The 20,283-nt window shown below is 39.6% G+C and overlaps 2 protein-coding genes across 4 annotated transcripts in view; one reads left to right on the top strand and one right to left on the bottom strand.

Moving 5' to 3' along the window:
- On the top strand, positions 1-15,060 carry PPWD1 (peptidylprolyl isomerase domain and WD repeat containing 1). 2 transcript variants are annotated; one of them, XR_014517069.1, is made up of 12 exons: positions 6-195; positions 1,459-1,561; positions 2,135-2,235; positions 2,930-3,050; positions 4,319-4,766; positions 6,112-6,302; positions 7,461-7,650; positions 8,233-8,414; positions 8,900-8,981; positions 9,638-9,925; positions 10,166-11,498; positions 11,654-12,003. XR_014517069.1 is itself a non-coding variant. In XM_083465317.1 (11 exons), exons 1-11 carry the CDS (start codon positions 33-35, stop codon positions 12,155-12,157), a joined length of 1,908 nt encoding a protein of 635 aa, XP_083321443.1. In that variant the 5' UTR covers positions 1-32; the 3' UTR covers positions 12,158-15,060. The 2 variants fall into 2 exon arrangements, 1 of the variants encoding a protein (XP_083321443.1); XM_083465317.1 differs by lacking the exons at positions 10,166-11,498; positions 11,654-12,003 and adding an exon at positions 12,014-15,060 and having other exon boundaries at positions 1-195; positions 9,638-9,820.
- Positions 13,624-20,283, bottom strand: part of TRIM23 (tripartite motif containing 23) — a gene marked incomplete at its 5' end in the record, with an annotated part of 19,370 nt that continues 12,710 nt past the window's right edge. For both annotated transcript variants that reach the window (XM_083465341.1, XM_083465342.1), the window contains 4 exons: positions 13,624-17,485; positions 17,885-18,009; positions 18,514-18,624; positions 18,718-18,847. In XM_083465341.1, coding sequence (XP_083321467.1) covers positions 17,306-17,485; positions 17,885-18,009; positions 18,514-18,624; positions 18,718-18,847 — 546 coding nt within the window. In that variant the 3' untranslated portion in view covers positions 13,624-17,305. The remainder of the gene's footprint in view (positions 17,486-17,884; positions 18,010-18,513; positions 18,625-18,717; positions 18,848-20,283) is intronic.

Raw genomic sequence — 20,283 nt, 5'->3', positions numbered from 1 at the left:
ACTACCCAGCGCCGGGGAAAAGCAGAGTCAATATGGCGTCCGCGGAGCCGCCGCGCAAGAGGAGGCACGGCGAAGGAGAGGAGGGCGAGGCGAAAGGAGAGGAAGGGTCGGAGGAGGAAGGAGGAAGAGAAGAGGAAGGAGACCGCTGGGTGGGCCCTTTACCTGGGGAGGCTGTGCAGGTGAAAAAGAGGAAAGGTAAGGGCTGGGGGCGAGGAGCGGGGTGTCAGCCTCGCTGGACAGGGCGACTCTTCTTCAGCACTTCGTCCCTCCTCGTGTTTCCTTCGGAGCCTCCGGTGTCGGGTGATTCGCTGCACGTTCCTTGGAGACGTGTTTAAATTGAGTTGCAGGCAGACCAAGGCTACCTGCTGCCCAGTGTGGGCACTGTGCTTGCGGATACCTGGCTCGGTGGTCATGATCTGTACGTAACTAACTGTTCAGGGCGTTGCGAGGTGCAGCTGTTATGTCTCCTTTGCGCTCTTGACGCTTCTGACTTGACATGCTCTGCCTTTCATGACATCCCCCGTAAGAGTGAAGCAGTTCTGAACGTGATGCTTAAAAAGGTAAAGGTAAAGGACCCCTGACAGTTAAGTCCAGTCGCAGACGACTCTGGGGTTGCAGTGCTCATCTCGCTTTACAGGTGGCATTTGTCCGCAGACAGTTTTTCCGGGTCATGTGGCCAGCATGACAATGGAACACCGAAACCAGAGCAGGGCACGGAAACACCATTTACCTTCCCACCGGAGCAGTACCTATTTATCTACTTGCAATTTTGGCATGCTTTCGAACTGCTAGGTTGGCAGGAGCTGGGACCGAATCAAACCGCTAATTTTATGATTGGCAAGCCCAAGAGGCTCAGTGGTTTAGACCACAGTGCCACCTACGTCCCTGTCCCTGTCCCCGCACATGCTTACCTGGCAGTAAGTCCCACTGAAAGCACTGGTGCTTACTTCTCAGTAATTGTGGTTTGAGTTAGGTTACAAGTTAAATAATAGCGTACTGGGCTGGAATTTCCTTCTCCTGTACTGTTGTGGCTTAAATACCGCTTCATGCATTTTTATGTATCCCCAAATGTTCTGGAGATTTTAAAATTCATTTTAAGTGGCACAGGTGGGGGTTCACATGTTTAAATGTATCTCTGTGTACACATGCATGCACACAAACAATCCCTTCACTCATTTTGATTTTTATGGATACTTAAGTCATGTGAGCAGTCTGAAGTAGTGCAGTCCAAGCACAATTTTGCTGCTTGTGTGACAGTTAGGGCTACTGTTATGTGTACACTTGTTTGTGTTGGGATCAAGCCACATATAACACTATGATACAGCTACACAGCTGTTCTCATACCACAGTATTGAAAGAGAAGTTTGTTCAGTTTGGTCTCTTTTAAATCAAAATAATTTGAATAACATTTTTGAAATGGAATACGATTTTTAGGAAACAATATTTCTTTATTTATAGTTCTTGAGTTTGAACATGTCTACCTGGATAATCTCCCCAGTGCTTCAATGTATGAACGCAGTTATATGCACAGAGATGTCATCACACATGTAGTATGTACTAAGTAAGTCTTTTTTTTTCTTTTTCTATTTTAAGTATTGTAGAATTGGACCGGATGTATGTTTAGGAATTGCATCTTCCAATTCCTGGATTGCAGGGGGTTGGACTAGATGTCCCTTGGAATCCCTTCTAATGCTACAATTCTATGCTTCTATAAGTGCAGCATAGCTCATCCTGCTTTTTAGCTCCAAGCTTAAGGGGGAAAGTTGTGACGTATCTTTGTTGCATTGAGTCTGTTTCGAGCATCTCTGAAGTGTGGCACAACTGTAAGAACCATCTCTAGAGTTTCAAACTCTGTAGGAGGACTTGAGACAGTCCATGTTGTAATATGCTTTGGAGACTTGCCCAAGTGACCTTGTAAACCCCAGTGTGAAATGGAATAGCATCTCAGGTTCAGCATGTTGTATTAAATCTCTTCCCTCTCTTTGGGGAATAAGTAGTGTCCAATGACTGCACCTGTGATTTGGCTTCCCAGACTATCCAGAAGCTGCAGACTCCTGTGAAAGATTGCTAGTGAAGCAGAGATCTAGGTTTGTGGTTCTTTTATAATATGAAGGTTATATGCTTGTACCTGCAGGACTGATTTTGTAATAACAGCCAGCCACGATGGACATGTCAAATTCTGGAAGAAAGTAGAAGAGGGAATTGAATTTGTTAAACATTTCCGTAGCCATTTAGGTAAGTTACTGTGTTTGGTATTTTCTTTTTCTTTTTTCAAAAAGAATATATTATTATTTCATCATTTAAATATGCTTTATAGCACACTTTAAAAATCCATACCATATTTTAAATATTGGGTTCTCTAAAGTTACTTAGCTTGAGTGATTAGTTTTTGTGAAATGTACCAGTAGGGTATCCAGATGACAGTGGGTAGACAGTGCTCCTGTGCCTTTAAAAGTTGCATAGAAGAAGACATTTCAGCTGGTGTACCTTGCATGACAAGCAGCACCTGATGAAATTTCCTCTTCTACTGGTGCAGGAGTCCTGTCTTCTATTTGCTGCTGGTATGCACTGGGCTGCTGAGCTCTCTCTCCTTCAAGCCCTGGAATCACCTAAAAACCCTTCTTGAAAAACGGCTTTTCAATATCAAATCAGATACTATATGGAGAACTGAGACCAGAAGACTGCAGAAGCTCTCAGTCCATATTGTGATCTTTGAATCCCAGCCTTCTAGGGCCATTTTATACATGACTATTTGGAAATAAATCCTACTGAGTTCAAAGGTACTTTATCCTTCCCTGCAGCTTTAGTCTGTGACATAATTCCATCTGAAGCATTTATATAGCAATTATGATTTTGTTCAATATTTTTCTCAAATGAAGAGAACTTATTCTCTGGAAGCAGACTATTTCCTTTCTTTTGCTCACAATAGGTGTTATCGAGAGCATTGCTGGTAGTTCAGAAGGTGCATTATTCTGCTCTGTTGGGGATGATAGAGCAATGAAGGTTTTTGATGTGGTGAACTTTGATATGATCAACATGCTGAAACTTGGGTAAGTCACTTTTCTTTTTTAATGGTCCTGGTAGATTTCTTAGTGCTTTAGAATACTTCTGTCTGAGAGGTAATTGGTTGTGATTGATTATGGTACACAAATAACGGTGACATGTCTAATTGCTGGCATACTTTTAATAAAAGAACAGGAAAGTATACAGCAAGCAAATACAGGGTTGCATTACATTGCATATAATAATGAATTGTGAGGGGGACTTTTATCAGGAAAAATGTAAAGCAAACTACAGTACTTATTTTAAAGTTGCAGTTATTTTGTTGAATTCAGATTCCTTGAGATAAGACATTGAAGAAAAATAAGTATTACTTTCTTTCTACAGCATTACAAGTGCTGCAAAGCACACCCAGAGTTTCTACTTAATGCATGTCAGTTCAGGTGGAGTCTTGCATGAAAAATAGATGAATGTGCCGAGCTGCCCACCTCCATTAAAGTAGCTGGGGAAATTAATGTACAGTACCTGTGAACTTCTTATGTGTTCTTCAGAGTTCATGTCACAGGTCATGCATATGTGTGTGGGAGACGGTCCTTGTTGTAGTCTGTATGAGAAAGAGAATTTATGTCCTGCCATTCTTGTTTCTCTCTCTTAAAAAGAGAAATTTTAAACACAATGAAAAATGCTGGTGATGCCACAAGTGTTAAATTAGAATGCTGTCCACATGTAGGTCCCAACACACTCGATGAAGATCATGCTTACTTATATCACTGTAGTCAGTGAGATTTACCTACCAATCATGATTAGGATTTTATTGTTTCAGTCCAATCCTGTGCAGTGATTTACTGATAATTTCTGTTAAGTGAGTGTTCACAGGATTTCCCCATGTGACTTGGGAGTGAGTTTCATTTAACACAGTGGGGATTACTTCTGAGAAAGCTGCATAGATACGGGTTGCAAGTATAGTTAGCAAAATGCTAAACTGATTTTTAAAATGTCTGTTACAAAACAGTTCATGCTGGACTGTGTAGCTTCATGTAGGCTAAACAGAATAGCTTCATGAACTGAATAAAATGAAAGTGGTTGCTCTACAGAATAGGAATTATTATAATATTTGTTAATGAAATGGTCATCTTGTAGGAAATAATATGTTTTGCCTAAAAACCTTGTTAAATTAAAACAATATTTCAAAATATTCTGGAGAAAAATTATTCCATATGTTTTGATTATTATTAGCTTTTTTATTTAGAATATTGAATTTAAATATTTAATCTATATTCCTAAAATCATGCCAATCCAATTATTCTTTTTGTTTTAGCTACTACCCTGGCCAGTGTGAATGGGTGTATTGCCCAGGAGATGCAATATCTTCAGTTGCAGCGTCTGAGAAGAGTACTGGGAAAATATTCATATATGATGGTCGAGGAAACAATCAGCCACTTCACATTTTTGATAAGCTTCACACATCGCCTCTTACTCAGATACGACTGAACTCTGTCTATAAAGTCATAGTATCATCTGACAAGTCTGGAATGATTGAATACTGGACTGGGCCTCGCCATGAATACAAATTTCCCAAAAATGTGAATTGGGAATATAAAACAGACACTGATTTATATGAATTTGCTAAGTGTAAAGCATACCTAACTAGTATATGCTTCTCCCCTGATGGCAAAAAAATGGCTACTATTGGTTCTGACAGAAAAGTCCGAATTTTCAGATTTTTGACTGGGAAACTGATGAGGGTCTTCGATGAATCTTTGAGTGTAAGTATATATATATTTCAACATTCAGTTACTTGCCAGTACAGATGATCTTTTTTTTATTTCTTTCACAGATGAGAAATACATATATACAAATCGTCCTCTATAAAAGGAATATTTACAGCATTACATTGCAATATCTGTTTAGCATTGTTACTACACTGGCAATTTATTCTTCTTTTAGTTATACTCCTAAGAGTATGTGGGCTAATAGACTGTAATAAGGATTCTGATAAAAATGGATACCATGAAGTTAACAATCAAGGAAAAAATAAATGGTATTTTTAGAAGACTTTATTGTTGTTACAAATGTTAACTGAATTACTTTTATTGTGCTTTCTAATCAAATTTTACTTTTACTTTTACTAATTACTTTTAATTTCCTTCAACTCACATTACTTAACTGTCTAACTACTATAACCTTGTCAGATGCCACATCCAATATATGAATTGCCAACATTTTGCTATACATGTTGAAGTATGTATTTTAATTGTGTAAAGACACATGTAACTAACATTGTTGTATGTTACATAAATTGACCTCATTAGCACATAATACTAAACTGTGTTTTGTTTAGCCAAAATGTGACTCAGCAGAGTGACCATAATTTTTTTGTGGCAAGAAACCATGATGTGAAGCCGTGAATTCTTGTGGGCTTATAAACCATGGCTTGTTTTAATTCTGGTTTGATGTTATATTTTAATCATGCTTAACAATGGCTTGTTTGACCATCTCACATTAAATGCTGTAAATCTACAGAGGCAAGAGCAGCTGGAAAACAAACCAAGCTTTGGAGAAATAAGTCATGTTTTATTAGCTCATCTATGATACTTGTAACTGCAGGAGGCAGTGGAAGACAGGAGTGCCTGGCGTGCTCTGGTCCATGAGGTCACGAAGAGTCGGACACGACTAAACGACTAAACAACAACAACATGATACTTGTGTTTTGAACAAATCATGGTTAAGTCAAACCATGGCTTAGAGTTATGTGCTAACACAGCATTTATGTGCATACTCAATCTCCTTTGTACATGAACAGAGCACATGAATAGATGTGGCATCTCCATGAAAATAATTCTGCCAACATTCCTAAACCCTTGCAGCTAAAACTATACTAAACTAAAAACCAATGTAGCCTACTGCAAAATAAATAAATAAATAAATAAGAAAGAATTTAGGTGTTGTGTTTGGTGGGCTATATTGATTTATTCATTGAACCTATAACCATTTCATTATATGTCTGAAAGCAGCTTACAGAAAAAATTAACATGCATTATACAGAATTTATTAAAAATAAATCCAAGTCAAGTTATACACATATCATAGGTAGGTGTCTTGTTTCTGTAGATGTTTACTGAGCTGCAACAAATGAGACAACAGCTGCCTGACATGGAATTTGGTCGGCGTATGGCTGTGGAGCGGGAGCTGGAAAAAGTGGATGCTGTCAGGCTAATTAACATCATTTTTGATGAAACTGGACACTTTGTGCTCTATGGGACAATGTTGGGAATCAAGGTCATAAATGTGGAAACAAACAGGTAAGTCTTGCTCTTATTATTTCATGTTAGCTGTACCTATGTTGTTTTTGTTCAGGGATTTCCAAGAGATTTTAAAGAAAGAAGCTCAGCCTTCATAGGCTCTTTAATTGTTCCAAATTGATACATAATACAGTTAAATAGAATTGAGTTGGCATTACTCATTGGGAGTGCTATAGCTCAGTGGTAGAACATCTGCCTTGCATGCAGAAGGTCCCAATTTCAAACGCTGACATCTCCAGGTAGGGCTAGGAGAGACTTCTGTCTGAAATAGTGGACAGCCCTTGCCAGACAGTGTTGACTGTACTGAGCTAATTGGATCCAATGGTCTCACATTGTATAAAGCAGTTTCTTCTGTTCCTATGATCCATGTTAGTTAATTTATATGATTAGTGCCACCTGATCTGCTAGTGAAATGCTTTTATCACCTATGGGGAATAATGTATGCTTTTCAGAAAGTAAGCTCTGATATTTTGGTAGTTTGTCTGACAATCACAACTCTGCTATGTAGGTGAATAGCCATGGTTTATTGTTGGCTTATAAACCATGACTTGCTTAAACTCTGGTTTGAACCCCCACATCCCACCCACCCCCAGATATAGTAGTCCTGTGACAGGTTTAGAAGAAAATGGCCTTGTGAGTTAATTGTGCCCCCTTGAGACCAAGGTTAGCCCACAGAATGGAGGGCCACCCCCACCCCCTGGATGTAGAGATTCAGTGCCCAGTTCCACATTCCTGGTGAATGATGCTAGGGGACTATCCACATAATTTGCAGATTTCCATTGGTTAAATGATTCCAGATCATACATTTTCATCAGCTACCCATCTGGGACCCATAATATGAGAACCGATACTTTAGATCAGCTTTCTGATGTTATACACCTTTTCATTGTCCATTTGTGTTAAGAGTATTACTTCCAAATATGTTTGTTAAGAACATAACAGCCCTGCTGTATTGGGCCAGAAGTTCACCTAGTTTCTAAGCCCACAGTGCCTTCCAGAAGGTCATTGATATCCCTATGATGTACTGGGGATCTTTGCTTCCAAATTAATCCAAAAATTAATATGATGTTTGGATGCAGGGTGCTCTGAAATATCACATATTAAAGGCAGGCCACATAATGATTTTGAAGTTCACGAATTTTCCTTTCCTGTATGTAGATGTGTTAGAATTCTAGGCAAGCAGGAGAACATCAGGGTCATGCAACTGGCTCTGTTCCAGGGTGTTGCAAAGAAACACCGTGCTGCTGTTACAGTAGAGATGAAAGCATCCGACAACCCCGTTCTTCAGAATATCCAAGCTGATCCAACAATAATCTGCACCTCCTTCAAAAAGAACAGATTTTATATGGTAAGTTTATACCAGGGGATCTAGCTGGCAGTTTCCCCACCCCCTGTAGGCTACTTTTAGCAGATGGGTGTGATGCCCATCTTTCAATCACCTAAAGTTGCCAAGTGATTTCCCCCCCTTTTTGATAGCCTTTGATATAATACTCTTCACATGTCTTACAACTTGGTTGTAATTCTAATATGAATTTTAGTACATTTTTGTACTTCCTTATACCAAACAACTAGGGTGGGGGTGTCTTGGTGACTATTTCATTATGAGAACTCTGCTTGAGGTGAAAATGCAGTAGAAACCTTCAAAGATACAGGGGCCACAGAAGCATGTCTTTAAAGCTAAAGCTAAGTTTAGCTCACATAAAAACTTAATATTTTTTGTTGAGATTTTTGCTGAGATGTTGACAGTCTTCAGATATTCTAAAAATATGCCAAAGGGCAATTCTTTTCACTTGGCATAGGACCAGAAACAGTTTGCAAACTACAGCCTATCACTAGTTAGGAACAATGTGTCTTTGGAACTACAGTGTATGAAGCTTCCAATTCCATTAGTCAATAAGAGAAACAAGGATGCTGCTATCTTGTCCTTCAGTTTACCAAACGTGAACCAGAAGACACCAAAAGTGCAGATTCTGACAGAGATGTATTTAATGAGAAGCCATCTAAAGAAGAGGTCATGGCAGCCACTCAAGCTGAAGGACCCAAGCGAGTTTCTGATAGTGCCATTATCCACACAAGCATGGGAGATATACATGTCAAGCTTTTCCCTGTTGAGTATGTATATGAATACTTTTATATTTCCTTCCATTTTTAATAAAGATTCTCATTATCTTGAGCTGCTGTTGGACCATTCACTAGCATCATTGACAGAGCTGCACCTTTTCCCTTGGTTTGCTTATGTTCCATTCCCTCATATCTATGGTACCACCATTTTTGCTCTGGTAAAACATTTTTACCACTACTGCTTTCTCCTACACTGTGATAAAGGGAAGAAGCTTGTAAGCTTTTCATTTCTCCATAACAAGAAGGCAATTTTAATTTGTAATATGCAAAATGATTCACAGAATGTAATCGTGAATGAAGAGTTGTCTTCCTACTCAATGATCTGCCAGGTGGCCCTAGTTCTTTATGGATATCGAAAGTTGCAGTCAAATGCTCTCAGTTTCACTAGAGCATCTACAAATACGGACTAATTCAAAATATTACCCTATTACAGTGCACTAAGTACTATACTAACATCTAATGCCTTTTAACTGCAGGTGTCCCAAAACAGTGGAAAACTTCTGTGTACATAGTAGGAATGGCTACTACAATGGCCACACCTTTCACCGCATAATCAAGGTAACTTTGGTATTAGTAACAATATTTCTGTGTTCTCAATTGTTGTTGAGCTCGTTAGATAAACAGGGCTGCAATATCTTTAATTTTTCCTGTCCCATAGTGGCTTATGCACATCTTATTATTAAGTCCTACCCTACTTGTGGATTTTGCATTTGCATTTTTGAAGGATTTTGTGCAGAATTCCAAAACTGTAATCTCAGCATATCAATCTATGGGATACAGTGGCGTCACCACTGTAGATAAAATGGATAGAATTTTTTTTCTCCTTTCTTGGCAAAACTGAAATTTGGATCTCATAATGACACTAGTTAATAGTAGATTTGAGTCAGACCAAAAAAAGTACTTCACACAGTACATAATTAATTTTCAAAATTTGTCGCCATGAGATGTGGTAATGGCACTAGGCTTTAAAAAGGGATTTGACACATTCACAGAGAATAAGGCTACATCTATGGATGCTGGTCCTGATGGCAGTATGGTACATCAGTTCTGGAAACAGCAGCAGCAGAAGGCTGTTGTCTTTAAGTCCTGTTTGTGGGCTTTCTGGGGGCATCTGATTTAGCCACCATTTTAAGCAGGATGTTGGACTGTGATTAATCCAGCAGGGCTGCTAATGTCCTAAATTGTGATTTTTCTTTCTCCCCTTCCCAACGTAGGGCTTCATGATCCAAACTGGAGATCCTACTGGAACCGGAATGGGAGGTGAAAGTATCTGGGGAGGAGAATTTGAGGACGAATTTCACTCAACTTTGCGACATGACAGGCCCTACACACTTAGTATGGCTAATGCAGGACCAAATACCAACGGCTCACAGTTTTTTGTAACAGTAGTACCAACTGTAAGTACCATGTCAGATGTCTTAACGGTGGTCACTGAATTGCCTCTTTGTGAGTAGCAAAAGTTTTGAGGCTGTTGGTAGATAGAAGGGTATTCCGTTGTGTCTGTTGTCTACTACAGTCATACCTCGGGTTGAAGTTACTTCAGGTTGAGAGTTTTTGGGTTGTGCTCTGTGGCGACCCGGAAGTAACGGAACGCATTACTTCCGGGTTTCGCCACTTGCGCAGATGCTCAAAATGACGTCACGTACATGCGCAGAAGTGGCAAATTGCGATGTGCAGGCGCAGGTTGCGTTCTGCTCTGGATGTGAAAGGGGCTTCGGAATGGACCCCGTTCGTATCCAGAGGTACCACTGTATAAGGATGAGGAAGCCTACGGACTTCCAGATGTTGAACTACAGCTCCTGTCATCTCATGACTATTGATCATGCAGGTCATGCAATGCAAGTTACAGTCCAGTAACTGAAAAAAACATGTTTCCTGTCCCTAGTCTACTTGGTGGTTATAGGGGAAGGAGCCACCATATTACATTAGCTGCAGAAAAACATTATTGTTATACTTTGTTTCCCCAAAGATATGAGGTAATAAGCCTGTACATGGCCTGTACCATTTCAGTTGTGCATGGCAGCACCCATAATTGAATGCTTCTTAAGAGACCCAGCATCTTTTGCTGCCCTTGACCGCCAGCTAGAATTTGTTACTATATGCTTTGCCTTATTTCCCAACTCAGCAGAGTAGCAGGGTCTTCTCTGATGTGGAATTGGGCTTTGAGAGCACTTGGAGGCATTGAGTTTGGTTATACCGTGATGCTTCCAAAGCTTACCACAATTGCAGGAATGAGCCCTTACCCTTCTGCTGGGCTTATGAGAACAGCAAGGAGACACATTGTTGTATAGGGTGCGTCCTTTAAAAGAGGCCCCATGGATACAGAGTACACATGTTCCACAGGGCCTCTTTTTAAAGACTTACCCTATATATGTAACTGTGCTTCAGAGGGTTTGGAGAAGCAGGGAGAAGTTTGAAGTACATCAGCATCCCTCTGAAACCAGTGCAAAATTGGATATGAGCTATTGCCCACTTCTCATTTTTTGTGCATATGTCAGGTTAAAAGTTGCTGGCTATTTGCAAACCCCTATGTTCCTCTGCAGACACTGGCTGGAAAGTCCAAATGGAGTAGTTCTCTGTAACACAGCTTTAATCTGATTACTTTTTAAAATTAAAAGCACATCTTTCCCTTCTTCTGAGGTGCTTGTGACATCCTATGTTTTATTCTTGCTACTACCAGATCTGGAAGCCAGGATTGAAAGATAGTGATTGACCCAAAGTGCACTGCAGTTCAAGGCTGAGTTTCTATCTGAAGGCAGGGGTCCCTGGGCCAAGTCCAACACCTGTCTTTCTTCCACTAGATAGGCCTCATCCCTGAATGACTTGCATCCAGTGTGGCTGGGCAGGAAACTTTCTAGGTCTGGTCTCTCCCACCCCCCTCTGTTATCCTCTGGCAGGATAACAGAGACATGGGGAGAGGTTTTAACATCAAACCTACTATCCAGCTGCTCTCCTGGCTGCTTACCATCAAGAGATGAGTTATCTGTTTCATATTATTGTTATGTTATATGCTGCCCTGTGAACCACTAGATTGGAAAGGGGATACACATATTTAATTTAAATAGCTTAAATACCGTATTTTTTGCACCATAACACTCACTTTTTTCCTCCTAAAAAGTAAGGGGAAATGTCTGTGCGTGTTATGGAGGGAATGCCTACGGGTGGCATGCCTATGGATTTCCCTCCTCTAAAAACTATGTGCCTGTTATGGTCGGGTGCGTGTTATAGAGCGAAAAATACGGTAGGTAGCAGGATTTAGTTCTCCTACCCCACCCCCCACCAAATGATCAAAACTTGTCCACAACCTAATGTGTGCACAGAAACTGTAAAGGCAGTACCAGTTTTGTGATTATGGTTCATTATCCAGCTTGGGATATGTCTGCGGAAACAGCTTCCGTACACATGCAGCCTTTTGGATTGGAGAGTTAAACAAGTGAGCAAACAAACAAGCATTAAGTGTAATAGTTTTTAATTACAGAGATCCCGTTAGCAATAGTTTACATTACACAGTTCTCAGTATAGTAACTTGAGACTTAATCATAATTTTCTCTTTCTTTTGCTCCGTCAACTTGATATATGGCCTTGCACAGCCATGGCTGGACAACAAACACAGTGTGTTTGGAAGAGTATCTAAAGGAATGGAAGTCGTTCAGAGAATTTCAAATGTGAAAGTCAACCCCAAAACTGACAAGCCCTATGAAGATGTCAGCATTATTAATATCACAGTGAAATGAAATAGGGTTTTAAAGAAACCTTGCAATTAAGGGACTTCAAAAATGATGCACCTCGTATGTTTTTCTGCTGCGGAAAGGTTGATACCTGTTCTGAAACTTTCTAATCATTGTGTCCGAGGTGCTCTCAGCTGTATCTTTTTTTAAAATGTTTTTTATACAAAAAATAAAAGCCGCAAAAAAGAAAAATATGCATCTTGTGTATTTATTGCAATGGTTTTTATTATGGAAAAATGCTGCAGAATTGCGAGCAGCTCTATTCCAGCATTGAAATATTTTTGTTTCTGCCAACTCATTACCCACAAAATAGAATGGGTTTTTTTAGGGTTTTAAATGTATTTAATTGCAAATACAACATGTAACCATAATCATTACTGTGCATTCTTGACAATAAGATTTTCTTTATCACTTGTTTTGTATGTTATTTAGTATAATTTGAGCCGCTGATAATTGCTAATACTAAATAGGTATCATTTAGGTTTTGAGTGGAATTGTTATAAAAGGATTATAGTAATTTGTCCCTTTCTTAATCCATTGTTCTTGAAATCTGAGCAAGAATGGGAAAAGTTCATCTTTTTCCCCCTGGCAGATGGTTGCAGGGTGTGTACGTTCCTATTTGGGGGGCAGCAGAGGTGCATAACCTTGCGACACCTTCTGGCAAACCACTGCCAGATAATTGCCTACTTCCATCCATCAGTTTCCCTCCTTCATGGGGTGGAATCCCTTCAGTCTGTCTGCAAGAAAAAAGCAAAACTGTTGCTTCAGTGTGGGTTCATTGAAGAACTTGGGGGATGGGACGGGGCAGAAGGAACAATCTCTCTCTGCACTAGATGGCACTAATGAGGAAGTGGTTCCTGCAACTTGCAGTTTCTTAGAAGTGATGCTAAATAGCTGTGTTGAGGAAGAGCAGAAGGGGAACCCAGAGAGGGGAAGGAGGATGAGAACCATCCCACTTTACTTAAGCCCTGTAATCCTCTTCGTTGCTTTCAGGGGTTGTCCCAAGAAAACCTTGCTTCAGTAATCCCTGGAATTATGAGAACAGTGAGTGGGGTGGCTGTCATTTGCCAGCATTACCTAGGCACCTCCACCGGCTTCTGGTTTCAATTTTATGTGCTAGCTTCAGACTGCAGGCTATCATGCATATATCGGCCAGTTTCCTTTCACTCATCACCTTCATTTTGTGCCCCAAGACTAACTGAGGTCAACCTCTGAACATGCACACATGTGTCATTTGTTTTGACCACATTCTATTCGAGCTAACATCTATAAAGAATGGCAGGAGACACTTAGCATTCATTTGAACCCCCCCCCCACTCCCACTTACAAATATAAGCCATCCAACATCCAGACACATTCACTCATTATTCACTTTCTTGGTTGACGATAAATAACTATTTGAGGCGGGGGGGGGGGGAGAGAAAAATTAAGTGGCAAAAATCGACTTCAGAAAGACGACACATTCCACCAGCTGGTTAGAGAATTTTTATTGTTAGGGGGTCCAAGGCCATTTTGAAATCACACCATCAATTTTTTTTAATCCAACATTGTTTTGAGAGCTATTTTATACCTTGTGTAGCCCCAGAACATGGAAGTCTTGGTGCTATAACCCCTCTCAGTACTTCCATTCACTCCCAATTCACAATTAGAAAAGAATTCATTACATACAGTTAAAAGCTAGAGTATGTCAAGGAATGAAGCCCTATACATTAATACGTTATTTTTTAAAGCAGTACGTTAATATACACCTCTTATTTGTCACTGAATGTTGCATTTTAGTTTCACAGTTAAAACTAGACTATGACCCAATTGTTTTACAAACTGTCTGTTCTTAATACAGCTTTTATGCTAACCTTTAAAAATCTCCTTGGAGTTGAAACACTTCTTAAAAACTAGCACATATCAGTATACTAAACTGAGTTGAAGCTCAACATCATATGAAACAAGCTTGAAGTTTATAGCTGAAATTGTTATATACAGTACAAACAAGCAGCTAAAATTTTATCTGGTAATTGTTTGAATTCAAACAAATGCAACACTTATGTTCACAGTCACTTAAGTGGATTTCAATACTTTCAATGCAAGCCCACCACATTTATAGTAGAGCTTGACAGGAACAAACAGGTTTTTGAAAAACAAGTATTTATCCAATGTCCTAAAACATCTTGAGTGTTTTACAAGGAGAGCCCAGAACAATAACGCTACAGCAATTAAAGCCACAGAAGAACAATTCACATTTACCCTTCCCAACCGCTGCATTATCACGTGTTGTCATGCATTTGAATAGTGTTGAAAAATAAAAAGGGTATAAATAAGTGAAAGCCTGGCCTCACTGAAATGCAGTCAAAAGTCTCCAAATTATTTCAAACACACACAGCTAGGCCTTGCACATAAATGCATCCAGTCTAGGTTTGTGGTATGCTGTGAAGAGGTTATTCATTGAGGCAGAGGAAAGTTCCTTGAGGGTAAAGGTCTCTTGTATGGGCAGTGATAGCCACTTGTTGTAACAAAGCAGGATTCAGCAAACAAGATTTTAGTTAAAGTGAGAGTGGCTGTAAGTATCTGCTTCACCTAGAAGAGCCAGAAAAGAAAGGAACTGCATCATGGCAACAACTGTATCTCAGCTATGTAGCAGAATTCTCATGCTTCAAATCAGACCTAGAATTTGTGGCAGCCTACTATATGCAATATTCCTTCCTAACTGAACACTGCATGAAGCTTTCAAGGTATTCAGACACTTTGGAGTCTTATACTTGTAAAGAATTTGAGGGCCCTTAGTAACATTTTTCTAGATCAGCTTACCGGGAACATTTCATCAGAAAGGTTGGAAAGGTAGTTCTGCAATCCTGCATTCAATTACACAGGAACAAGCCTCACTGGACACAGTGCAACTTAATCTCCCCCCCCCCCCCAAAAAAAAACCCCTATGCATGGTCTTGCGCTGCATCCCTCAATGTGTATAGCTGGTTACAAAAAGCAACACGTTCAACTATTTCAGGATTAAGGTTTGAGCAGACCTCTAGTTGAAGTAAACACATGTTGCATGTGGATTATCTAATTACTAGTTATAATGATCTAATTTTAGTTGTGTTATCTAGAACCAACATAGGGAAAACAGTCTACTCAAAGGGTTTCCGAAAGGAACATTACAGGCCAGATTCAACTAACCCAGCTTGTCAATGGAAGCCAGCACTAGGACTCCTGCTAATGCAATGCAGCTTCCCCCCTCCTTTCCCGAATCTGCTCTGGAAGGTTGGTAAAACCCCTGGAACAGTCCATGGGAAGGAGAGGGAGGGTAATTTTGTCCGGCAAGCAGAAATTCTTGTGCTGAGAGCACAATTAGAAGGGTATGAAGTTTAATTCCTATGTTGCTTGGGGAGAGAATCTGGATTTAAAAAACAGAACTATCCTTTTTAGGCCAGGACCAGCAGTCAAATTTGCCTGCCTCAGCCCTGCCTGCTGCAGCCTGGGGACTAGTGACCACAGCAACGTGGAATCAGCATTTGAACTCTGAACTTTTACTCAACCACATACACATTCATGGTATAAGATACAGGGCACTTCCTCACACAGCTCCACACAATTCCTCCATTGGTGTATCTGCAGTAGGTTATCCAGATGTATATTACACAACTTGGGTCTTGTAACTCGAGTTTCCTGTCAAAGACACACATCCTCTTTCCTCAGTGGACTGAATGTCCAAAAGGATGAATCCAAATGCTAACAACTGGTGTCTTCATGTAATTGGGTTAAATATTTCACAGACCTGCAAAACACAATGTGCTCAAGCAGCTAACCAAGTGATAAACTGATTAAGGCCAATGAGATAAACTGCTACAGATCCTTGTTACAGAGCTTTCCCCATTCACAGATCCTCTGACGTTAGAAAATATATATACAAGCCTATCCACCATAGAACTGTAGCTGAAAAGAAGTTTTGAAGGCAAAGCTTACCCCAGATTTGAGTAAAAGTGCAGCCACTGTGACAGTGTAATTGTGCTTCAATGTTTCTTATATAGGGAGTTGCAAGAGAGGTACTTCGGCTTTCCAAAACTGTACATGATTTCCCATCAAGAACTGAAAATAAACCATTACTGATCTTATGGAAAGAGGGGTATGTAATCATGTACCACCAGATCAGAAGTTGCCTGCATGGCACAATGTACATATGGAGGGAAATGAAGGAGGGAAAGAAGGATTTTATGAAGCTGATTAAAATAAAATTTCCCCCAAAAAGTCACTAAAAATGTATATTTAGGCAACATCCACTTGCAACCTCAGTCAGACAAACAAGTACAACTGAGGATAGATTTTAACCAGGGCACATTTAGGTCTACACTTGGATAGCTGGAGACCTGACCGGCCATTAACCCGGGCCCAAGAGAAGCATGAGAAACTCCAGCATCCATTACTGCTAATCCTTCTGCAAGGTGATGTTTTTTCCTCTAAAATGGAAGATGAAGGAGGAAAACGACAATGAAACTTTGAAGGAGTTTGGTTGCAGTAGCTTCGGGGGGGGGGGGGAGAAGATATTTGGAGCTATAGAGTAAGGATGGCAAAGGTCTTTTGGCCTGATGGCAGCATTCACCAACTCCAAGGACCACTTGCCGCTGGTAGGTGTGCCCATTCCACACTCTCTCATCTGCAAGCTACACAAGGTACCCAGACGAAATGCACACACATCTACAAGTACATAGGCTCTATGCCCAACCCGGCACCATGTCTACTTCATTTTTCTTTTTATCAAGAAGTGGTTTGTGTGTGCCTACGTGCCCAAGTGAGATCTGAGAAAAAGCGAATGCAGCAAGGCCAACTCTGAAAGGAGCAAGGTCAAATAAATGCTAAGTTCCTAAAGTACTTGTGAGAAGATAAATTAGTTGCTTAATAGGGAAGTGTAAGACCTTTCAAATCTCATTTCTTAAAAAAACAACAACACCAAGGCACCTTTCTTGCAAATCCACCACACCACTATTAAATTACCATAATTTACAGGAATTACACACTCACTGTACCACACTCCAATAAGCATTCCAGCAAAAATGTTAGTTGTTTTCTTTAGAATACATAGCCTTAGATGAAAAGTTCGCGTTTGACCATCTCAAGTCACACAAATAAATTAAGTGATCTTCAAGCTTAACGCTTCTCAAGAGGACCTTATGCGACATCCAGCACACCTGCGGCTACCAGGTGTCTTGAGAGCCAATCCAGTCCTTCATACAGTCCCATGCCACTTCTGGCATCACACCCTTGAATGTACCAGCTCCGACCACAGCAGAGTTTGTGCAGACTCAGCAATTCTGTGACCTCTTCTACGGAAAGTGCCCCTGCCACATCCTGTAAACAACAACCATATACTTAAATGTATAGACAGTAACTTAAGAATTAGTAATCTTACCTTATGAATGCGGCAGATTGAAAATTAAAGTCAGTGCCAAAACCTACAGAATTTTGTTAAATATATTTAAATCTTCACAAGTATTCAAGTACCAATTATGTTTTTAAGAAACGTGGCTAGAACTCTATCTGCAAGATTTTGGAAATTAGTAGAAGACCCAAAACAGACTGTTAAGAAGGTTGGGGTTTTTATTTATTTTCAGCTAAATTAACAGTTTATCAGAGGAAACATTACAATTAATATAAGCCTTTTAAATTTTGTTTCCATACTTAACTTCACACTAGCAAAATGAAGTTAAATTGAGACAAATGAGAAAACTAAAAAAAGGATCACAATACCTGCTTATTGGCAAAGATCAGCAGCAAAGCATCTCGCAACTCCTTTTCCGTTAACAGTTTGGCAAGTTCATTGTGTGCTTCACTGACCCTGTCTCTGTGGCTGCTATCAATAACAAACACCACCGCTACAGGAAGAGAACAATTATGCAGCTACATTTTGCTACACATTTTCATTCCACACGCAGATATTATAACTTAGGAAACAGGGGAAAGACTCCAGCCCTATATACTACATCTGAAGTCTATACATATTTTCCAGAAATTGTTTACTTACTACAAACTAGCAACTGAACCATTTTCTTTACTGAAATAAACTGCACTGTACAACTTTCTAAACTGTATCAGCCTGAAGCAAAGCCAAAGATCAAATCTGAAAGTAAATGCAAGTCACTCGTCACAGAGACCAAAACTGAAGAAATTAAAATGTCGTCTAGCAGTCAGACCCCTGAATTGTTGTGCCTTGAAACGCAATACCCATTAATTTCCATGGAATTTACTTCCAAAAAGATGTGTTTAGAATTACAGCATTTGACAATAAACCTAAGAAACATTCCCCTTCTTACTTTTAATAGGCATAATTATTCATTGTATATTTCAATGAGTCAAAATATGAAATTTGACACTCTTACCTTGTGTATTGAGGTAATAATGTTTCCACAAAGGCCTCAGCTTGTGTTTACCTCCTACATCCCAAATAGTGAACTTCAGATTTTTATATTCTACAGTTTCAACATTAAAACCTAAAGGAGGATGGAAAGGAAGGGCCTTTTAACCACACTTCTGACAAAGGATTTATATAACATTTCACAGGTTCCAAAATCAACAATACTTGCCTATTGTTGGAATAGGTTGCATGAATTCATCCTGCTTCAGCTTAAATAAAATGGTTGTCTTGCCAGCTCCGTCTAATCCCAGAGTTACAACCCGAATCTCCATTTTTGGCCCAATGTGTACCCTGTTGTCCTGCAGCCAAGAAAAAAGATATAGAGAGAAACCTGAAGTTTGCCCCCCCCCCCACGCACCGCAAAAAGAATTTTTATTAGCTCAAGGTGCTGTGGCAAAGGAAAATCCTAATGTAATGTATCGTGTAAGTTTCTTGCTTGTTAACAGTGTTTTAAGTTTCGCGAACTGCAAAGATGATTAAATGTCATAATGGAAGAAACTCATGCTCTGATTCATAGGGGTGTATGAATTTATATGTATTGATGGGCCATCAACTATATATTCCTCAGAGGGGACCTACTTAAATTATTTAGTCGTGTTAATTAATTTCAGAGGGTTTCCTCTGAGTAAAATTTAGCTGAATACCACCCAGTGTCAGGCGTTTCCATTGTAGTGTGAGAAGCAGTAGTCAGAAGAAATTGATCACTTCCTGTGCAGGGGTATTTGGGTGGACACATGGAGCGCTTTGAATTTCTGACACTGTGTCTCATTGATTGATTGATTGATTGATTGATTGATTGATATTTATTACGGCCATTGCCCCTTCACACGACAGTTTCCCACCAACATATATATATATATATATATATATATATATATATATATATATATACATATACTTAAACCTCCAAATTTAAAACAACCAAAAACTTACAAAAAACAGACAAGAACCAAAGCAAAATAAGCAAAAGACCAACAACATACATTACAATAAATTGCAACATAAACATCGCCCTCTGCTCATAAATTAATCACTGTGTCTCATTTAGGATACGTAAGTTTCATCTTAAAGGACGCTGGTTCTGTGGGTGAGCCAAAGCTAAGTAGAAAGCCAACACTTTTATTTAGCTTTTAAACAAGTGTTAGATTTCACTTAACCAAGAGGATCTAAATGATTTGCAAATAACAATATAAACTGTTCAAAAGAAAATAATCCAAGTAGCACATCCAGCGCTTGGGGAGCTGCAGGAGGTGAAAGAAAGAAGGGCAAGCCACATTGTGTGAGCTGAAGACCATTTGTATGATGCTGGATATTACCCCAAATGATTAATTTCTCTCATTGGTAAGTTGTGGGGGTTTTCTGCTGAGGATACTAAAGGTTTTGTGAACAGAATGGTTACAATTTTAGTCCGACAATCTGCAAGATAATATGTTTGACTAAACAAAAACATGTACAATTGAAAAGGTTCAAGGTCATTTCATTAGCAGATACTATTTTAACAAAAACACTTTGAATTAGGGCAACAGTCACATAGGATGTTAAACAAAAGAAAAACATTCCTACACAGTCACCCTAGTCTTTGGGTCTATCTTTTTTTAAAAATGTAGATATATCCAAGACATGATTGCACAGTGCTGCAAATTACTTGTAATTTGGGGAGTTTCAAAAGCCAGCTGGCCATGAGTGTTTCTTGCTGTACTTGGGGTGGCAGAGGAGAAGAGGGAGAAAGAAAGGA

Source organism: Podarcis liolepis (assembly GCF_965112155.1).
Source record: "Podarcis liolepis genome assembly, chromosome: 11".
Classification (NCBI taxonomy): domain Eukaryota; kingdom Metazoa; phylum Chordata; class Lepidosauria; order Squamata; family Lacertidae; genus Podarcis; species Podarcis liolepis.
Note: the sequence above shows the minus strand (reverse complement) of the source record. Positions and strands in the feature narration are given on the sequence as shown.